Source organism: Rhinatrema bivittatum, chromosome 2, assembly GCF_901001135.1.
Source record: "Rhinatrema bivittatum chromosome 2, aRhiBiv1.1, whole genome shotgun sequence".
Taxonomy (NCBI): domain Eukaryota; kingdom Metazoa; phylum Chordata; class Amphibia; order Gymnophiona; family Rhinatrematidae; genus Rhinatrema; species Rhinatrema bivittatum.
In genome coordinates, this window is record NC_042616.1 from 708,641,990 (window position 1) to 708,658,400 (window position 16,411).

General features: G+C 44.3%; 1 protein-coding gene across 4 annotated transcripts in view; it reads right to left on the bottom strand.

Moving 5' to 3' along the window:
- The window catches only part of VIRMA (vir like m6A methyltransferase associated), a 254,816-nt gene extending 254,198 nt beyond the window's left edge, over positions 1-618 (bottom strand). Inside the window, exon 1 of one of the 4 annotated variants that reach the window (XM_029591711.1) lies at positions 411-618. In XM_029591711.1, the coding sequence (XP_029447571.1) occupies positions 411-506 (96 nt within the window). In that variant the 5' untranslated portion in view covers positions 507-618. The remainder of the gene's footprint in view (positions 1-410) is intronic. The other 3 variants (XM_029591710.1, XM_029591709.1, XM_029591708.1) reach the window with 3 other exon arrangements.
- Positions 619-16,411: the final 15,793 nt, after the last annotated feature.

The window sequence follows — 16,411 nt, forward strand, 5'->3', positions numbered from 1 at the left end:
TAGATTTGAAGAGTCTAGTACAGAAAAAGGATAGCGAGATAAAAGATTAAATGCTCAGTGAGATGGGAAGTAGCAAGGAAGCAAACGCTTAATGGAAAGGAAACCCATCAGAAGACAAAGAAAACAAAGGAGAAATTAAGATATTTCATCTAAAAATTACAAACATACCCCTATCAACAAGTCTTATTTCTTGTTAAGATGACTTTACCTAAAATCCCCAAAATGAAATTACTGAACCAAGAATGAAAAGTGGCAAAGAAACAAAGAGCAAAAATTACAGACATGAATCCACCAAAGCTGTCAAACACAGATCGCGCTTCAAGCCAGCAAGAAACAGAACGCTAAAAGAAGTCGCACAAAAACCCATCAGAGAAGACCCTAACCCGACCCCCACTTTCGGCTGCCCTCACCTCTGAGCTCTGGTGCTTAAACGTCTCCAAAAACAGCAGCTCCGTAGCAGACTCCGCCGCCATGTTTACGCAGGGGGAGGGGCAACGAGGCAACATAACATTTCCGCTCACTGAAGAACCACTTCCGGAGGTGACCGAGCCCCTGCCTACCCAGAGGCTGACTAGTTTCCTTGATAATACTGAGCGTGCGCCGTACTGGGCAACTACATTTGCAGGGAAGTGGCAGTCTTGTCTGGTTAGTTAGGTTGTTTCAGGCCGAGGTGGACTGCTTAGAGGGGCTAAGCGCTGGCAACCTTCTTTGTTACTGGCATGTAGTGTCTTTTTTCTTTGCTGCAGATAGCCCTGCCAGTAGTCACACAATGATGACGTTTCGGCAGCAGCTAATCAGAAGTGGCAAAAACTTCAAAGCGACAGAGCAGTTTCAGATTCAGATAACTTTATTGGCATGCGGTTACGTAGAAGGAGAGATACCATTAAATAATGAGTGCAGTGTAACGGGTAAAATTGAAACGGTTGTTTAGTCTTTAAAAAACTACAAAAACTAGGGTGGGCAGGCAAAGTTACTAAGGACTACATTTAAAACAAAGAAGAAAATATTATTTTCCTCAATGCATAATTAAACTTGAATTAATTGCTGGAGGATGTGGTGAAAGATGTTAGCGTAACTTGGGTTAAGCAAGGTTTGGACAAGTTCCTGGGGGAAAAAAAGTCTGTTGAACCATTATTAAGGAGTTCTTGGGGAAATCCACTGCTTGTCCCTGGGATCTATCAACCATCTGAGATCTTACTAGGTACTTGTGGACTAGATAGCCACTGCTGGAAACAGGATACAGGGCTTGATGGACCTTTAGTCTGACCCAAAAATGACAAATTCTATGTTCTTCATAAGCAGCACCACTAATGTAACCAAGTCAATTTGTGGAAATCAATGCTGTATGAAGTCTAAATACAGTTATCAACAGGAGAAAGTCTTATTTCTGGCTTTTATTTTGCCCCAAAATTTTGGTGTCAGAAAATTGAGCCTTAAATGTTAGGGTTTATGGAGTAATCTTCCCCCTCCCAACAAGACAGGGTGGATTGAATAGGAGCTGTGCAACTGGATTAAGCACCCTCCAGTAAAGAGAGTATGTGGGGTATTAGATTACAAAAAATGTATCTTAAGCTCACAATTTGCCTATAAAAACAAGAGATTTGTCCTTCTTATTGTAATATTGTAAAAACTTTTTAAATATATCCGAAGCAAAAAACCTGTGAGGGAATCTGTTGGACCGTTAAATGACCGAGGGGTTAAAGAGGCTCTTAGGGAAGATAAGGTCATTACAGAAAGACTAAATGAATTCTTTGCTTCTGTGTTTACTAATGAGGATGTTGGGGAGATACCAGTTCTGGAGATGGTTTTCAAGGGTGATGAGTCAGATGAATTGAACCAAATCACTGTGAACCGGGAAGATGTAGTAGGCCAGATTGACAAATTAAAGAGTAGCAAATCACCTGGACCGGATGGATTGCATCCTAGGGTACTGAAGGAACTAAAAAATGAAATTTGTAACCTATTTGTAACCTATTTGTAACCTATCATCAAAATCATCCATTGTACCTGAAGACTGGAGGGTGGCCAATGTAACCTCAATATTAAAAAAGGGCTCCAGGGGCGATCCGGGTAACTATAGACCAGTGAGCCTGACTTCGGTGCTGAGAAAAATAGTGGAAACTATTCTAAAGATCAAAATCATAGAGCATGTAGACAGATATGGTTTAATGGAACACAGTCAACATGGATGTACCCAAGGGAAGTCTTGCCTAACAAATCTGCTTCATTTTTTGAAGGGGTTAATAAACAATTGGATAAAGGTGAACTGTTAGATAATAGTGTATTTGGGTTTTCAGAAGGCGTTTGACAAAGTCCCTCATGAAAGGCTTCTAAGAAAACTAAAAAGTCATGGGATAGGAGGTGATGTCCTTTTGTGGATTACAAACTGGTTAAAAGATAGGAAACAGAGTAGGATTAAATGGTCAATTTTCTCAGTAGAAAAGGGTAAATAGTGGAGTGCCTCAGGGATCTGTACTTGGACCGGTGCTTTTCAATATGGATGCCGGTAACTCCTATCTCATTGCCATGCTAGATATTTCCGCCGCTTTCGACACCGTAAATCACAACATCCTCATCAACACTCTCATCAGTATAGGAATTTCAGGTACTGCTCTCTCTTGGATAAAGTCCTTCCTCCAAAACCGTATCTACACAGTCCTCACCGACAACTTTACATCCCCCCCTGTTAATCTCGACTGTAGCGTTCCCCAAGGATCCTCCCTCTCTTCCACCCTATTTAACATTTATATGCTCCCCCTTACAAACCTCCTCTCCAACCTTGGTATTACACACTTCATCTATGCGGATGATGTGCAAATCCTCATCCCCTTCACCAACTCTGTACTCACTGCACTCCAAAACTGGAACACCATTCTCGCCTCCATAAACCAGCTCCTCACTGACATGCACCTAGCCCTCAATCCGCAAAAAACTGAACTCCTCCTCATCTCCTCCAGACATGCATCCATACCCATTCCCTCCACTCTCCATTCCCCCAACTTTCTCTCTGACACAAGAAACCTGGGTGTTATACTTGATAACCAACTAACCTTCAAACCATATATCAAATCTATCCTTAACAGCTGCTATTTCAAACTACAAACCCTCAAAAAACTCAAACCCCTCCTCTACTTCTCTGATTTCCGTACGGTACTCCAATCTATAATTTTTTCAAAAATTGACTACTATAACGCTCTCCTACTTGGACTCCCTGCTACCCACATCAAACCTCTTCAACTCCTCCAAAACGCTACTGCACGCATCCTCACTAATGTCAATAAAAAAGACCACATTACTCCCACCCTCATTGATCTCCACTGGCTTCCCATTCACTCACGAATTATATACAAGACCCTTACCCTCATCCACAAAAGTATTACTAACGAACATTACAACTGGCTAAACCCACCTTTCCTCCCTCGTACCTCCACAAGACCCACCCGTTTCTCTCTCCGTGGAACTCTTATTCCTCCTTCCATAAAAACCACTAGACTCATCTCCACCACCAAGAGAGCCCTTTCCCTCGCAGGCCCCTCCCTCTGGAACTCTATGCCTCTTGACCTACGTACCGAAACCTCCACACCCACTTTCAAAAAGAAACTCAAAACCTGGCTTTTCCTCCAAGCATACCCCCAATCATCATCATCACCTACTAACACCCTAGCCCGACCATCATCTCTCACCAACACCCCCCCTTCAGGACCTACACCCAACACCTTCCCCCTCTAAGGAATTATACAATTTTGTATATAACCAGTGTACATATTATTTGTTCCTCGAATCCCTGTTCATATCTTATCCTCATGTATCTGTTTGCACCCTCCCCCCGCCCCCTCCTTTGTCTTGACTACCCCCATCCATCCCTCCCCCAGTTATTTATTTACTTGCTCTGTTACTGCGTTTATGTTACATACTGTTTTCTGTAAAGGCTTTGCCTATATATCTTTTGGTTGTAAGTTACTTGTAAACCGGCACGATGTGCAAACGGTTGCCGGTATATAAAATTAAATAAATAAATTATATATATATATATATATATATATATATATATATAAATGATCTGGAAAGGAATACGACAAGTGAGGTTATCAAATTTGCGGACGATACAAAATTCTTCAGAGTAGTTAAATCACAAGCGGATTGTGATACATTACAGGAGGACCTTGCAAGACTGGAAGATTGGGCATCCAAATGGCAAATGAAATTTAATGTGGACAAGTGCAAGGTGTTACATATAGGGAAAAATAACCCTTGCTGTAGTTACACGATGTTAGGTTCCATATTAGGAACTACCACCCAGGAAAAAGATCTAGGCATTATAGTGGACAATACTTTAAAATCGTCGGCTCAGTGTGCTGCAGCAGTCAAAAAAGCAAACAGAATGTTAGGAATTATTAGGAAGGGAATGGTTAATAAAACGGAAAATGTCATAATGCCTTTGTATCGCTCCATGGTGAGACCGCACCTTAAATACTGTGTACAGTTCTGGTTGTCGCATCTCAAAAAAGATATAGTTGCGATGGTGAAGGTACAGAGAAGGGCAACCAAAATGATAAAGGGGATGGAACAGCTTCCCTTTGAGGAAAGACTAAAGAGGTTAGGCCTGTTCAGCTTGGAGAAGAGATGGCTGAGGGGGGATATGATAGAGGTAGGGAGACAAGTGGGAATAAGACGGAGTCACGCCTCATGACAGGTGATCCCCGTGTCCCCTCCCCGATCTCCGGTGCTTATATGGGACAATAACAAAAATACAAATGACAACAGTGTTCCGTTTTCTGTGTTGCTTTATTAAACTATTCCACATTTTTGCTGAGATTGCAGGTTGCAAACGGAGACTGGAATGTTAGTTTTCGGCTACTGACTAGTAGACTACATCAGTCAATGTTTCGACAAAATGAGGGCCAAATTTTAATGTGTTTCACGTTCTGAAAATGTTTTGTATCATCACTGATATATTGTTGTATGCAAATATGGTGTTATATTGTCAATAAAAAATACATACACAAAAAAAAAGCATCAGTCCTAGTACAGATCCCTGAGACACTCCGCTGTTTTCCTTTCTCCACTGAGAAAACAGACTATTTCTACTCTCTGTTTCCTATCTTTTAACAAGTTTGCATCCATAATAAGCAGGAGAGAGAGATTTGGGGCCTGAGAGAGAGGAAGCCCATGAGAAGGGTTGTATGAGTGTGCAAGAGAGAGAGGGAGCTTGTGTGAGAGGGTGTGTGTGCTTGAGATAGCGGGAACCAGCATGTGTATGCGTGCCTGAGAAAAAGGGAATGAACCAGTTTGTATCTGTGTATGAGGGAAAAGAGCCAGTGTGTGTCTGTGTGTAACTGTGAGAGAGGGAGCCAGCATGTATATGTCTGCCTGAGAAAGAGGGAGGGAGCCAGTGTGTCTGTGTGTGAGAGAGAGGGAGCCAGCGCATGTGCATGCCTGAGAGGGAGCGTGTGTGTGTGTGTATGAGCATGTATGTGTGTTGTGTTTGTGTGTACACCTAAGAGAGAGGGATCCAGTGTATGTATGTCTGAAAGAAAGGGAACAAGCATGTGTATGCGCCTGAGAGTGAGAGGGAGGGAGCCAGTGTGTGTGTCTGTGAGTATATGTGATTTTTGAAATGTCTGTGTGATCATGAGAATGAACATGTGCATATTAGAGAGGAGAAAGTTTGTGCACTTCCCTTCCCCTCCTACTAATCCATGACAATCTCAGGGTGACTGGAAGTCAAAAGTTCCAAGATATGGAGAGTGAGTGATTTTTAAATTCTTAATGATTTTAATCAATTGTTATTTGATCTGTATGATGTTTTGAAATATTTTTTTGATGTTTGGGAAATTTAAAAAATATATGGATTTTTAATTATTGAATGTTATTCTGTTTTGAAATATGAATTATTTTTATGAGTATGGTTTTACTGTAATGACTGATTCTTTATATATCTTGATTTTATTGCTTGATGTTTTCCGAGGAATGGTGATGTTTCTGTTTTTCCAGAAACCACAAGAAGAGTCTGACTTCTTGTGGTTTCCAGTTCAGTTTTTGTCTGCACTTCTCCATTTATACTTTATGGTCACTTTATTCTGTATTTAGTGAGGGTCTGTCTGTGTTCTGCATGGGTAAGTGAAGTTAAGTATCCTCTGGCATGTTATTTTTATGTAGGGATCTAGAGCAGCTTAGCTTGTTTGTTTTCTTAATAGGAAGTGTATTGGTGCATGGAGTGCTGCCTTTTCATAGGTAGGGTTGTAACTGAGTGTTGGCAGTTAGAGCTGCTTTGGAATGGGAGTTTATTATAATTTAATTGTAATTTAGTTTGCTCCTTGCTTTCTGAGGATCAAGCCCACACCTAACATGCATTACAATAATCCTAAAACCATATGTGTTCCAAGTGTCTTTTTTATTTTTAGGCAGGGTTTTCTGGTTGACACCACAGAAGTGCATGTAAATGGACTCTGGCACTTCCAGGTTAAAGCACCTTATGCTTTAACCCATATTCTTTTGTATTATGTTACTATTACTTCCTGCCTTTACCTGCTTTCAGCTATTTAAGCTTCCAAGTTTCTACTCCTTGTTAAATGTAACTTTGCCTTATCCACCTCTATTGTTAATTACTTTATGTATTGCTTCAGTTATACCCTTGTTCTATGTAAACCGATCCGATATGGTTATTACTATGAAGGTCGGTATAAAAAAATGTTAAATAAATAAATAAATAAATAAATAAAATATACATGCTGTTGTCAAATTTGTACTTCAAAAAACTGTACTTTGAGTGTCATTTTTAATGTAAAATCTTGTATTATAAATGCACAATTGTAAATTGTGTGTGGAAAGGGCCAAGCACAAAGCTGTAAGATTCACTTAGAGTGCCTAATACCCTTACACTGGCCCGCATTAGAAAAAGAATACAAATTAAATGTTGTGGGGGGGGGGGGGGGTTCAACAGAATGAGGAAGAGCCAGTACAGTAATTGGTAGCACTGGCCCTGAGCAGCAGCACTCTGTGGTGATGCATTAGAGGAATTTCCATCCCTCCCCAGTGAGAAGAGACCCCATGTGGTGGTGAGTGGGAGGGAGGGGTTGAGTGACTGAGAAGGAAGGGAAGGGATGAGTGACTGAGGGAGAAGGGAAGGGGTGAGGGAAAGGAAGAGGGGTGAGTGAGCGAGAAGAAAGGGGGATTGAAGAAGTGGAAGAGGGGAGTAAGAAGAAGAGAGAGTAGAAGAGTTTTGTGTGTGTATGTGGGAAAGCATAAAGCTTGTATGTTCCCTGCTCCTCTCCACCTTCTCTCCACTAATCCACAACAATATCAGTGTTGCGTCCGTTGGTCGCAGATGACTGTGACTGCTCTGCCTCACCTCTTTTTTGCCTTTCTCCGCCTCCATGGGTAAGATGGCTGCCTCCGGTGCCGAGGGCCAAAACCCTCAGCGTCTCCAACTCAGCATGGGTGTCCCCGTCCGCCATGCTCCTTCCTGTGGCCTCCTAGGGTGCACGCACGCACGCTGCCTACGCTTATCTACACGTCATGGCAGGAACCTCGGGGGTGTCCCCACCGCATGACTTCAATACCTCTGGGTATTTAAGCCTAACGAACGAGTTAGCAAGGACTTCAGTTTAGCTACTCTGACCGCTTCTAAGCTGCACGCTTAGACTGCTCGTTACCCTCTGGGGTATCTCGCTCCTGAAGAATCTCTGAGCACCCGCTCCTTGGGGGCTTCTCGCTTCCAACGACCCTTCGGGGCTTCTACCACTAATTAGACAACCGCTCCGCAGGAGTCTTTCTTCTCTTTTCAGGATCATCCTCGCTTCCGGGTACTCGCTCCTCGAGGGCCTAACCAGCTCAGAGTATCCTGCATCACGAACCTCGGGTCCCACCTTCATCATCTACCAGGAGGATTCCTGCACTATTCTCCAGTGAGTACCTCTATGATCCAGCTCTCCATTTCCACCCACCAGGTTCGGCTTATCCCGCTCTGCGGAACACTACCAGCCTTATACATCTGGGTGAGACTCAGTCATCTGAGGCTGTCTGAACGTATCGGCACCTTGCTGGACTTCAGTGCCATATCTTCCTGCACCATTACCATCTATCTACAGCAGTACAATAAAGCTTTTCATCTCCAGTGTCTGCTCTCTGAGTCTAGCCTATCACTGTTGTTCCCATGGGGCCCCTCCCCGTGGGAGGAGTCATCACCACTGTGACTAAGAGTCCACATTATGCCTCAAACCCAACAATCAGGATGATGGAAAATCAAAAGTTCCCAGCTATTACTTCAATAAGTTTCTGGCAATGAAAAGTGTTTGTGTGGCTGTTACTGAGGTGACTCCAGAATTTGTATTTTTTTTTTTTATATGGTGAGTTGGTGTAAGTTTGTCTCTTGGACAGTGTATCCCTTTTGGGTACTTTAGCAGGGGTAATTTGGGGGGGGGGGGGCATCTCATCCTATCCTATCCCTCGCCTCAGGCAGCAGATTGCCATGAGTTGTTCCTAATTGCCGGCATCAGTTACCGATAAAGTAAAGCACCACTCCTGCTCTGGGCTGCCAACATTCTGAACTACCTTCCACAGCCTGACATCATCATCAAAGGCCGGCTCAGTGTTGCACATGTTAGCATGTCAAAGGAGACATTTTGAGCCTGGCCTTTACTGATGATGTCAGGCTGGGGAGGTAGCTCAGAGAGTTGGTCACATGGCAGCAGCACATTTTCTGATGCACCACCAACTTCAGCATGCCCTTGACAATAGGATATTGCCTCCTATCTCATTACTTTTTATTTTTCTCAGGAGTCCCGCATGGGGGACTTTGTCAAATGCCTTCTGAAAATTCAAATACACTATATCCACTGGATCACTATTATCCACGTGTTTATTAACCCCTTAAAAAAAAAATGTAGCAGATTGATGAGGCAAGACATCCCTTGTGTAAATCCATGCTGGCTGTGCCCCATTACTACATGCCTTTCTATATGTTCTTTGACTTTATTCTTTAGAATAGTTTCTTCATTTTTTCCCGGCCCTGAAGTAACAGTCTATAGTTCCCAGATCATCCCTGAAGTCCTTTGTAAAGATTGACATTACATCGGCTACCATCCAATCATCAGGTACAAAAGACAATTTTAATGATAGGATAGAACTGTAGTAATAGATCTGCAATTTCATTTTTTAGTTCTTTCAGAGCTCTGAGGTCCAGGCGATTTACTATTCTTTAGTTTGTCAGTCTGCCTTATTACATCATCCAAGTTCACCATGATTTGTTTCAGTTCTTCTGAATCATCACCAATAAATACCATTTCTGGCACTGATATCTCCCCAAATCAATCAAGAAAATAGAAATCCCAGTGTAATATATCACAAATATAAATGTGAAATGCTCAAAAAAGTGTGTATTTCTAGTACTGCCACACAATCAGCCTATAAACATTTGCTATATAGGCCAAAAAATCATAGGTCCTTATTGTGATATCTCTCGAACATCCTCTTCAATAAGCACCAAAGCAAAGAATTAATTTAGTCTTTCCACTGTGCCCTTGTCTTCCATAGGTGGCCCTACACTCAATCATCTTATGGTCCAACTGACTCCCTCATAGGCTTCCTGCTGAGTGTATTTAAAAATGGTTTTATTATACATTTTTTTGCCTCTATGGCCAGCTTCTTTTCAAATTCTTTTTTTGCCTGCCTTAATGTTTTAGATCTAACTTGACAATGCTCATGCTTTTTTCTATTTTCTTCAGTTGGATGCTTTTTCCAATTTTTTAAAGAAATTATGTTATGCTCAGTGGCCTGTGGGCTTTTGCCACAGACTGCTGCCCTCACCTCCAGCCCCGAACCTGGAATACCCTTCGACATTGGGGAAGACCTCCCAAAGCGTGTGTGGCAGGTTGCCACATTCTATCTGCCGCTTTGTCAGCTCCTTCAGATGCCGGGCTGGGTTCCTGTTTGAAGATGCAGCAGGCGTGTGCACCTGACCTATCTCTGACAATGCGTCTGCCTTGGGCCCTCCCTAAGGGTCTTCTTGGGCTGATGACATCCCTTTCAAAGTGCCCACAGCCAGAAAATACCTGAGGCACCCAATGATGATGTCATCCACAAGGCCTATAATAGGCCACTTTAGCCACAGCTCCCTGCCTCGGCAATAGGTTAACTCCCTCAGGGTAGTGCTTTGCCTCTGCACATCTGGTTCCTGCTTTCTGTTCCCATTCTTGATTCCTGGTTCCTGATCCTCGCTTCCTGGTTCCTAGATTATTCTGTGTGTCTTTCCTGAGTTCCTGTGTCCTGTTACTGATTCCTTGGCAGTCTGCAAGGGACGTGGGGTAGGAAAGAAGTATTATGAGCTGCCCTAAAAAAAGATGGTGCTTCCATTTACATCAGTGTGGTCTTTAGGCCTCTGAGTCTAACAGAAGAACTGGACAAAGATCTGGTTGAAGTCATCCAAAAGGTGGGAAAGAAGGGAGAAGTGTTGTTAGTTGGATAATTTAATCTGCCAGATGTGGATTGGAGCATCACATCTGTGGAATCTACAAGAAGTAGAGAGATAGTGGATGCTTTTCATGGGGCTCTGTTCAAACAAATGATAATGGAATCCACAAGGGAAGGTGTGATACTTGACCTGGTGCTCACAAATGAGGATTGGGTCTCAAATGTCCGAGTAAGTGCCCACCTGAGCACCAGTGACACTAGACAGTATGATTTGATATTGCAAACAGGATACAGAGAAGACACACAAAGATCCAAGTTTTGAATTTCACAAATACAGACTTTGTCAAAATGGGAATGTTCCTAGAGGAAGAATTGGAAGCCTGGGTGGAACAAAAGTGGGCTCAACTGAAAGGAGATATTACAAAGGCAACAAATCTATATGTTAGAAAAGTAAACAAAAGGAAGAGGAAAAAGAAACTGATCTGGTCCTCAAAAGAAGTGGCTGAAAAAATAAAGGCAAAAAGAACAGCGTTCAAAAAGTATAAAGGATCCAAAATGAGGGACACAGGGAAGAAAACCTGGTAAAATTGTGGGAGATGAATGAAAAAATCAAAGCAGAAGAAAGGATTGCCAAAGAGGTAAAGCGAGGTGACAAAACATTTTTCAGATATATCAAAGAAAGAAGGAAGGGCTGTAATGGTATAGTGAAATTGAAAGGTGACAAGGAACAATGTGTGGAGAGAGATGAAGAAATGGCAGAAATATTAAAAAAAACACTTAAGTTTGGTCTTCACTAAAGAAGACCCTGAAGAAGGACCATTGCTGGTAGACAAGATCGTAGATGGGGATGGGATAGACAAAACTCCGTTTACGGAACAGAATGTATGGGAAGAGCTAGGCAAACTGAAAATGGACAAGGCCATGGGACCAGATGAGGTACATCCCAGGATACTAAGGGAGCTCAGAGATGTGCTGGTGGGTCCGCTGAAGGACTTTTTCAATAAATCCCTGGAAACGGGAGTGGTGCCATGGGATTGGAGAAGAGCGATGGGGTGGTCCCGCTTCACAAGAGTGGTATAAGAGAGAAGGTTGGAAACTATAGGCTGGTTAGCCTCATATCATTGGTGGGAAAATTAATGGAGACACTGCTATAGGAAAGGATAATGAACTATCTACAATCTGGTGGGTTGCTGGACCTGAGGTAGCATGGATTCACCAGGAGAAAGTCCTGTCAGACAAATCTGATTTTTTTGATTGGGTGACTAGAGAATTGGATCAAGGAAGAGTACTTGATGTAATCTACTTGGATTTCAGCAAAGATTTGGATACCTTCCCGCATAGGAGGCTTGTGAATAAAATGAGAAACTTGGGAGTGAGTGCCAGGGTGGTGGCATGGATTACAAACTGGTTGACTGATAGGAGACAGCATGTAATGGTAAATGGAACCTACTCTGAAGAGAGAGCCATGTTAAGTGGAGTGCCACAGGGATCGGTGTTGGGACCTGTTCTGTTCAATATCACTGTGAATGACATTGCAGAAGGGATAGAAAGTAAAGTATGTCTATTTGTGGATGAAACTAAGATCTGCAACAGAGTGGACATGCCTGAAGGAATAGAGAGAATGAAAAGAGATTTAAGAAAGCTGGAAGAGTGGTCGAAGATGTGGCAGCTGGAATTCAATGCCAAGAAGAGCAGAGTCATGCATCTGGGATGCAGTAATCCAAAAGAGGGGTGTGTGTGTGTGTAAGAATGATGTGCATGGACCAAGAGAGGGATCTTGGGATGATAGTGTCTCGGGATCTGACGAAGGCAAAGCTGTGTGACAAGGCAATAGCTAAAGCCAGAAGAATGCTGGGCTGGATAGAGAGGAATAACCAGTAAGAAAAAGGAGGTGATGATGCCTTTGTACAGGTCCTTGGTAAGACATCACCTGGAGTATTGTGTTCAGTTCTGGAGCCTGTATCTCAAAAAGGATAGAGACAGGATGCAGGCAGTTCAGAGAAGGGCGACAAAAATGGTGTGGCATCTGTATTAGAAGATCTACGAGGATAACCTGAAGGATCTGAATATGTATTCCCTGGAAGAGAGGAGATGCATGGAAGATATGATACATACCTTCAGATACCTAAAAGTGTTTCAATGATGTAGGGACTTCGAACCATCTCTGTTGGAAAGAAAACTATGGAACTAGGGGTTATGAAATGAAACTCCAGGGGAGATGTTTCAGAATGAACATCAGAAAATATTTTTCACAGAGAAGTTGGTGAAGGCCTGCAATGCCCTTCTGGAGGAGATGGTCAAGAAGAAAACATTCAAAGAATTCAAAGGGACATGGGATAAACACTGTGGATCGCTAAAGGCTAGAGGACGGAAATGAGATAATCGTACAGGAGGGTAACTTGCTGATTCAGTGGTTACTACCCTTAGCAGAAGGCATGGGGTAGCCATTGAGGAGATGGCTGGGATAGCTAGGCACAGAGCTCACTGGAGGCCTCTGATGGGAAGGTGTCATAGCGAAACCGTGACACTTGTGACCTTACTTCTGAAGCAAAGTCTCTTTAATTCTTTGGAAGCACATTTCTTAATACTTGCTCTCCTTTCTTCTTCCCAGTTTCTCCATTACTAGATTCCTCAGCCTTGCCCAGATTGAAGATAGTTCAATCCTCTTTTAGATTCCCAATTTTGTCCCAGCTTCTCCCCACTGTAGGTGGTTAGACTATAGTCCCAATATTTTCTCAGACTCAGTACAAGTCCTCATACATTTCCTGAGTCTTCTCAAATTATGTAACTCCTTATGAAGTATCAGATGGGTACTTTACTTTCACTTTTATTCTACCTGAGTTAGCAGCAACAAAGTTCTTGTTACTTTCAGTTCCTCGCCACTTTGTATCCTCTATTTTCCTTCCCTTTATGCTAGTGGCAGGGATCCTCTTTTCCAGATGAATTTATCCACACTCCAGGTTCTTTCAGGGTGAAAGACACTACTTTCCAAATAGTTTGGTTACTGAGTCCCAGGTACCAAGGGTCATCAGCTCCTAGTGGAACAAAAATAGTCTCTGAACTCAAAAAGGGGAAGAAAATCAAGCAAGAGACAGGAAGACTGGAACAAAACTTCCTTGCCTCAAAACAGTGCAGAAGTCGAAAAGACCAGATAATTTAAATTTGAAACTACTCTGCATCGGATCACTGTCAGATCTATCCTCTGAGGAAGAGATAGCGCAGTATAGGTCTTTCCTACTGCATGATCCAGGCATGAACACAGGGATGCCCCAATCCACTGCAACAAAGGGGGCCAGGCTCTCACTGGGAATTCTCCAAAATGGATTAAAAGAGTTTACGATCCTGCTTGTGAGCTAATTTCACAAGCAGCCTTTCACCTCGTTCCTACCAGCAACCCGACGCTATCCGGCCCAGCCTGGAAGCTGCTGCCAACTTCACCACCGCCGCTGTTACCATCTCTCCTCGCGGCCCGGAACCACCGCCGTCCTGCTTCAGGGCATAAGCACCGCTCTGTACTCCTTTGCGGCATGGAGGTCGCTGACACCCGTCTTCCTCAGGCCTGGGGCCGCTGCTCCTCTTTGCAGCTCAGAGGCCGCCACCGATGCCCTTCTTCATGGCCTGAAGCTGCCGCCATCGCCGCTTTCTTTGCAGCCTCAATGCCGCCTCCACCATCTCCCTGTGGCTAGGCCGCCACCGAAGCCTTCCTCTTTAGTGGCCTGGAGGCTGCCCTGAAGTTCTCCTCCACGCAGCCAGGAGGCCGCCATTGTCCAGGTCCTCTTCCGCAGCCAGGAGGCCACTCCGGAGCACCTCTTCACATGGCAGGAAGCCAACATCAATCTTCTTTCTTCACGGCAGGGAGCCACCATCGTCAAGGCCTTGCTTCTCCTTCACTGCAGGACGTTGCTCTCCATGGTACTGCCCCTTCCTAGGTGCGCGGCCATGCCTCCTCTCTGTTCTTAAAGGGCCAGCAGTGGGCAGTCCTTCAGAGCTCCTCCTGCTGACGTCCTTAGGCATTTCCTCTTCAGCCCTACAAAAGGGCTCAGCCTTCAGTTAGTCTTCGCCTTCGTAACGAGTTGGTCATGGAGTCGGACCTCTCCTGGATCTTCAGTTCCAGCTCTTCATTCCAGGAGTCCACTGTGATCCTTCTTCACTTCAAGGCACTCTGTTCCTCGTTGGTCCTCCTTGCTTTCGTCCATGGTTCCTGAACCTTCGTTGTCTTCTTCATTCCATATTTTGGTCTCTCGATGGATCCCATCTTCTTGTCTTCAGATGTCCCGATGTCTCCATGTCCAGACGTCTCCCTATCTCCGGATGTCCAGATGTCTCAGCCTTCTGATGTTTTCATCTGTCATGTTCCAGTCATCCCTGTGGTCTTCCTCTCTTGAAGTCCCCTGATGTCCAGATGCCATAGATGTCCTGAGGTCCCGAGGTACTGGTGTCCATCCATTTCCGATGTCCTACATCCCAGCCCTGACGTCCCAAGTCCTAATCCTGAAGTACCATCAATCCTCAAGCTCCGGGTTCAGCTTTGCCTCGCCCCGGTCCTTGTCTTCAGCTGACCTTCCTGGAAGTAAATCCGTTCCTATCCGGTGTCCATTTCCGGTGGCTGGAGTACTCTTCTGGTTGGATCTGTCTTCAAGCACTGCCCAGATTCCTCCTTCGTCCTGTGACTCAGTCTTGTGCTTGTTCTGCTCTCCGCATGGTCCGTGACCAGCCTCTTCAGGTTGTGTAGGGCATGCCATGGGACAGGGTGGTCCTTGACCAGCCCACGTCGGCTGCGTATGGCACCTTGAGGGGCAGCACCTGTCTAAGTCTCCGAGTATCCTGAGTCCTTATCCTCGCCTGAGTCTTCCCAAGTTCCAAGTCCTCATCAGAGTAACCGGATCCTTGCCTGATTCTCCAGAATCCATCTCTGATCTTCAATCTATGTCTGAGCATCTGACGCCTGAGTTCCAAGCCATCTCATGTCCTCGTCTCATCTGAGTTTCAAGTTTCCTCATGAACTCATCTAGCCTGAGTTCCAAGTTACCTCTTGTCCTCGTCTCGTCTGAGTTCCAAGTTACCTCTTGTCCTCGTCTCGTCTGAGCTTCCAAGAACCAAGCGTCTTTGTCTCGTCTAAGCTTCCAAGTACCAAGCATCCTCGTCTCGTTTGAATCTCCAAGTGTCCTTGTCTTGTCTGAGACCCAAGCTCCACATGTCTTCAACTCATCTGAGCCTCCGAGCTTCCTCATCTTGTTCAAGTCTTCAGCTTAGTCCAAGGCCGAGGTCCCATCTTGTTCCAAGCTCCAGTACCATTGCCTGTCTTTGACCTCTGTTCATCCTGCTGCATCTTCCGCTACCCAATGGCAGGTCCAAAAGGGCTTTCGAGTGGCCGGAGGGCTACCCCAGAGACCAGCATTGCGTTGCTGGGTCTCTACTGGTGCGTGCAGGTTCGGCGGAGGTTAGGGCGGTGGTCAGTCTGCTCTTCCTATGCTTGGACACGTCTTTCCTGCCGCGGCGCTTCCACGTAGTTCCTCTCTGCAGTCTCGTCATGGTCCAAGGGCACACATCTCCCCGGAATCGGGAGTGCTCCCTATCACTCCCTCCCATAGATTCCAACAAAGAGTCCAAAGCAATCAAAATCAGATCATATGGGAGGCTGACCCCAAAATGGAAATCCCAAACTTCTTTCTCATAAAGAAGGAAAACTTATTCAGTAGGAGACAGAGGGCTCTGTCTGCTTGAAAAGGTAACAAAAAATCCACAACCTATCTGAACAAAAGCTGAACAAAACTTCCACTAGGATTAATGGTGCTTGGGGATGATAAGCAGCTAGAACATACTAACTGCTTCTCCCACATGGAGGAATAAAACCTAAACCTCTCTTTAATAATTCTGCACGGAACCTCCCCAGCAATTTAGTACATTTCTTGTAATGAGGGGAACCAAAGTTTCCCTACAAATACTTTAGTTCAGTGTTCACTAAAGAAGACCTTGGAGAAGGACCGATTCTGTTCAATAT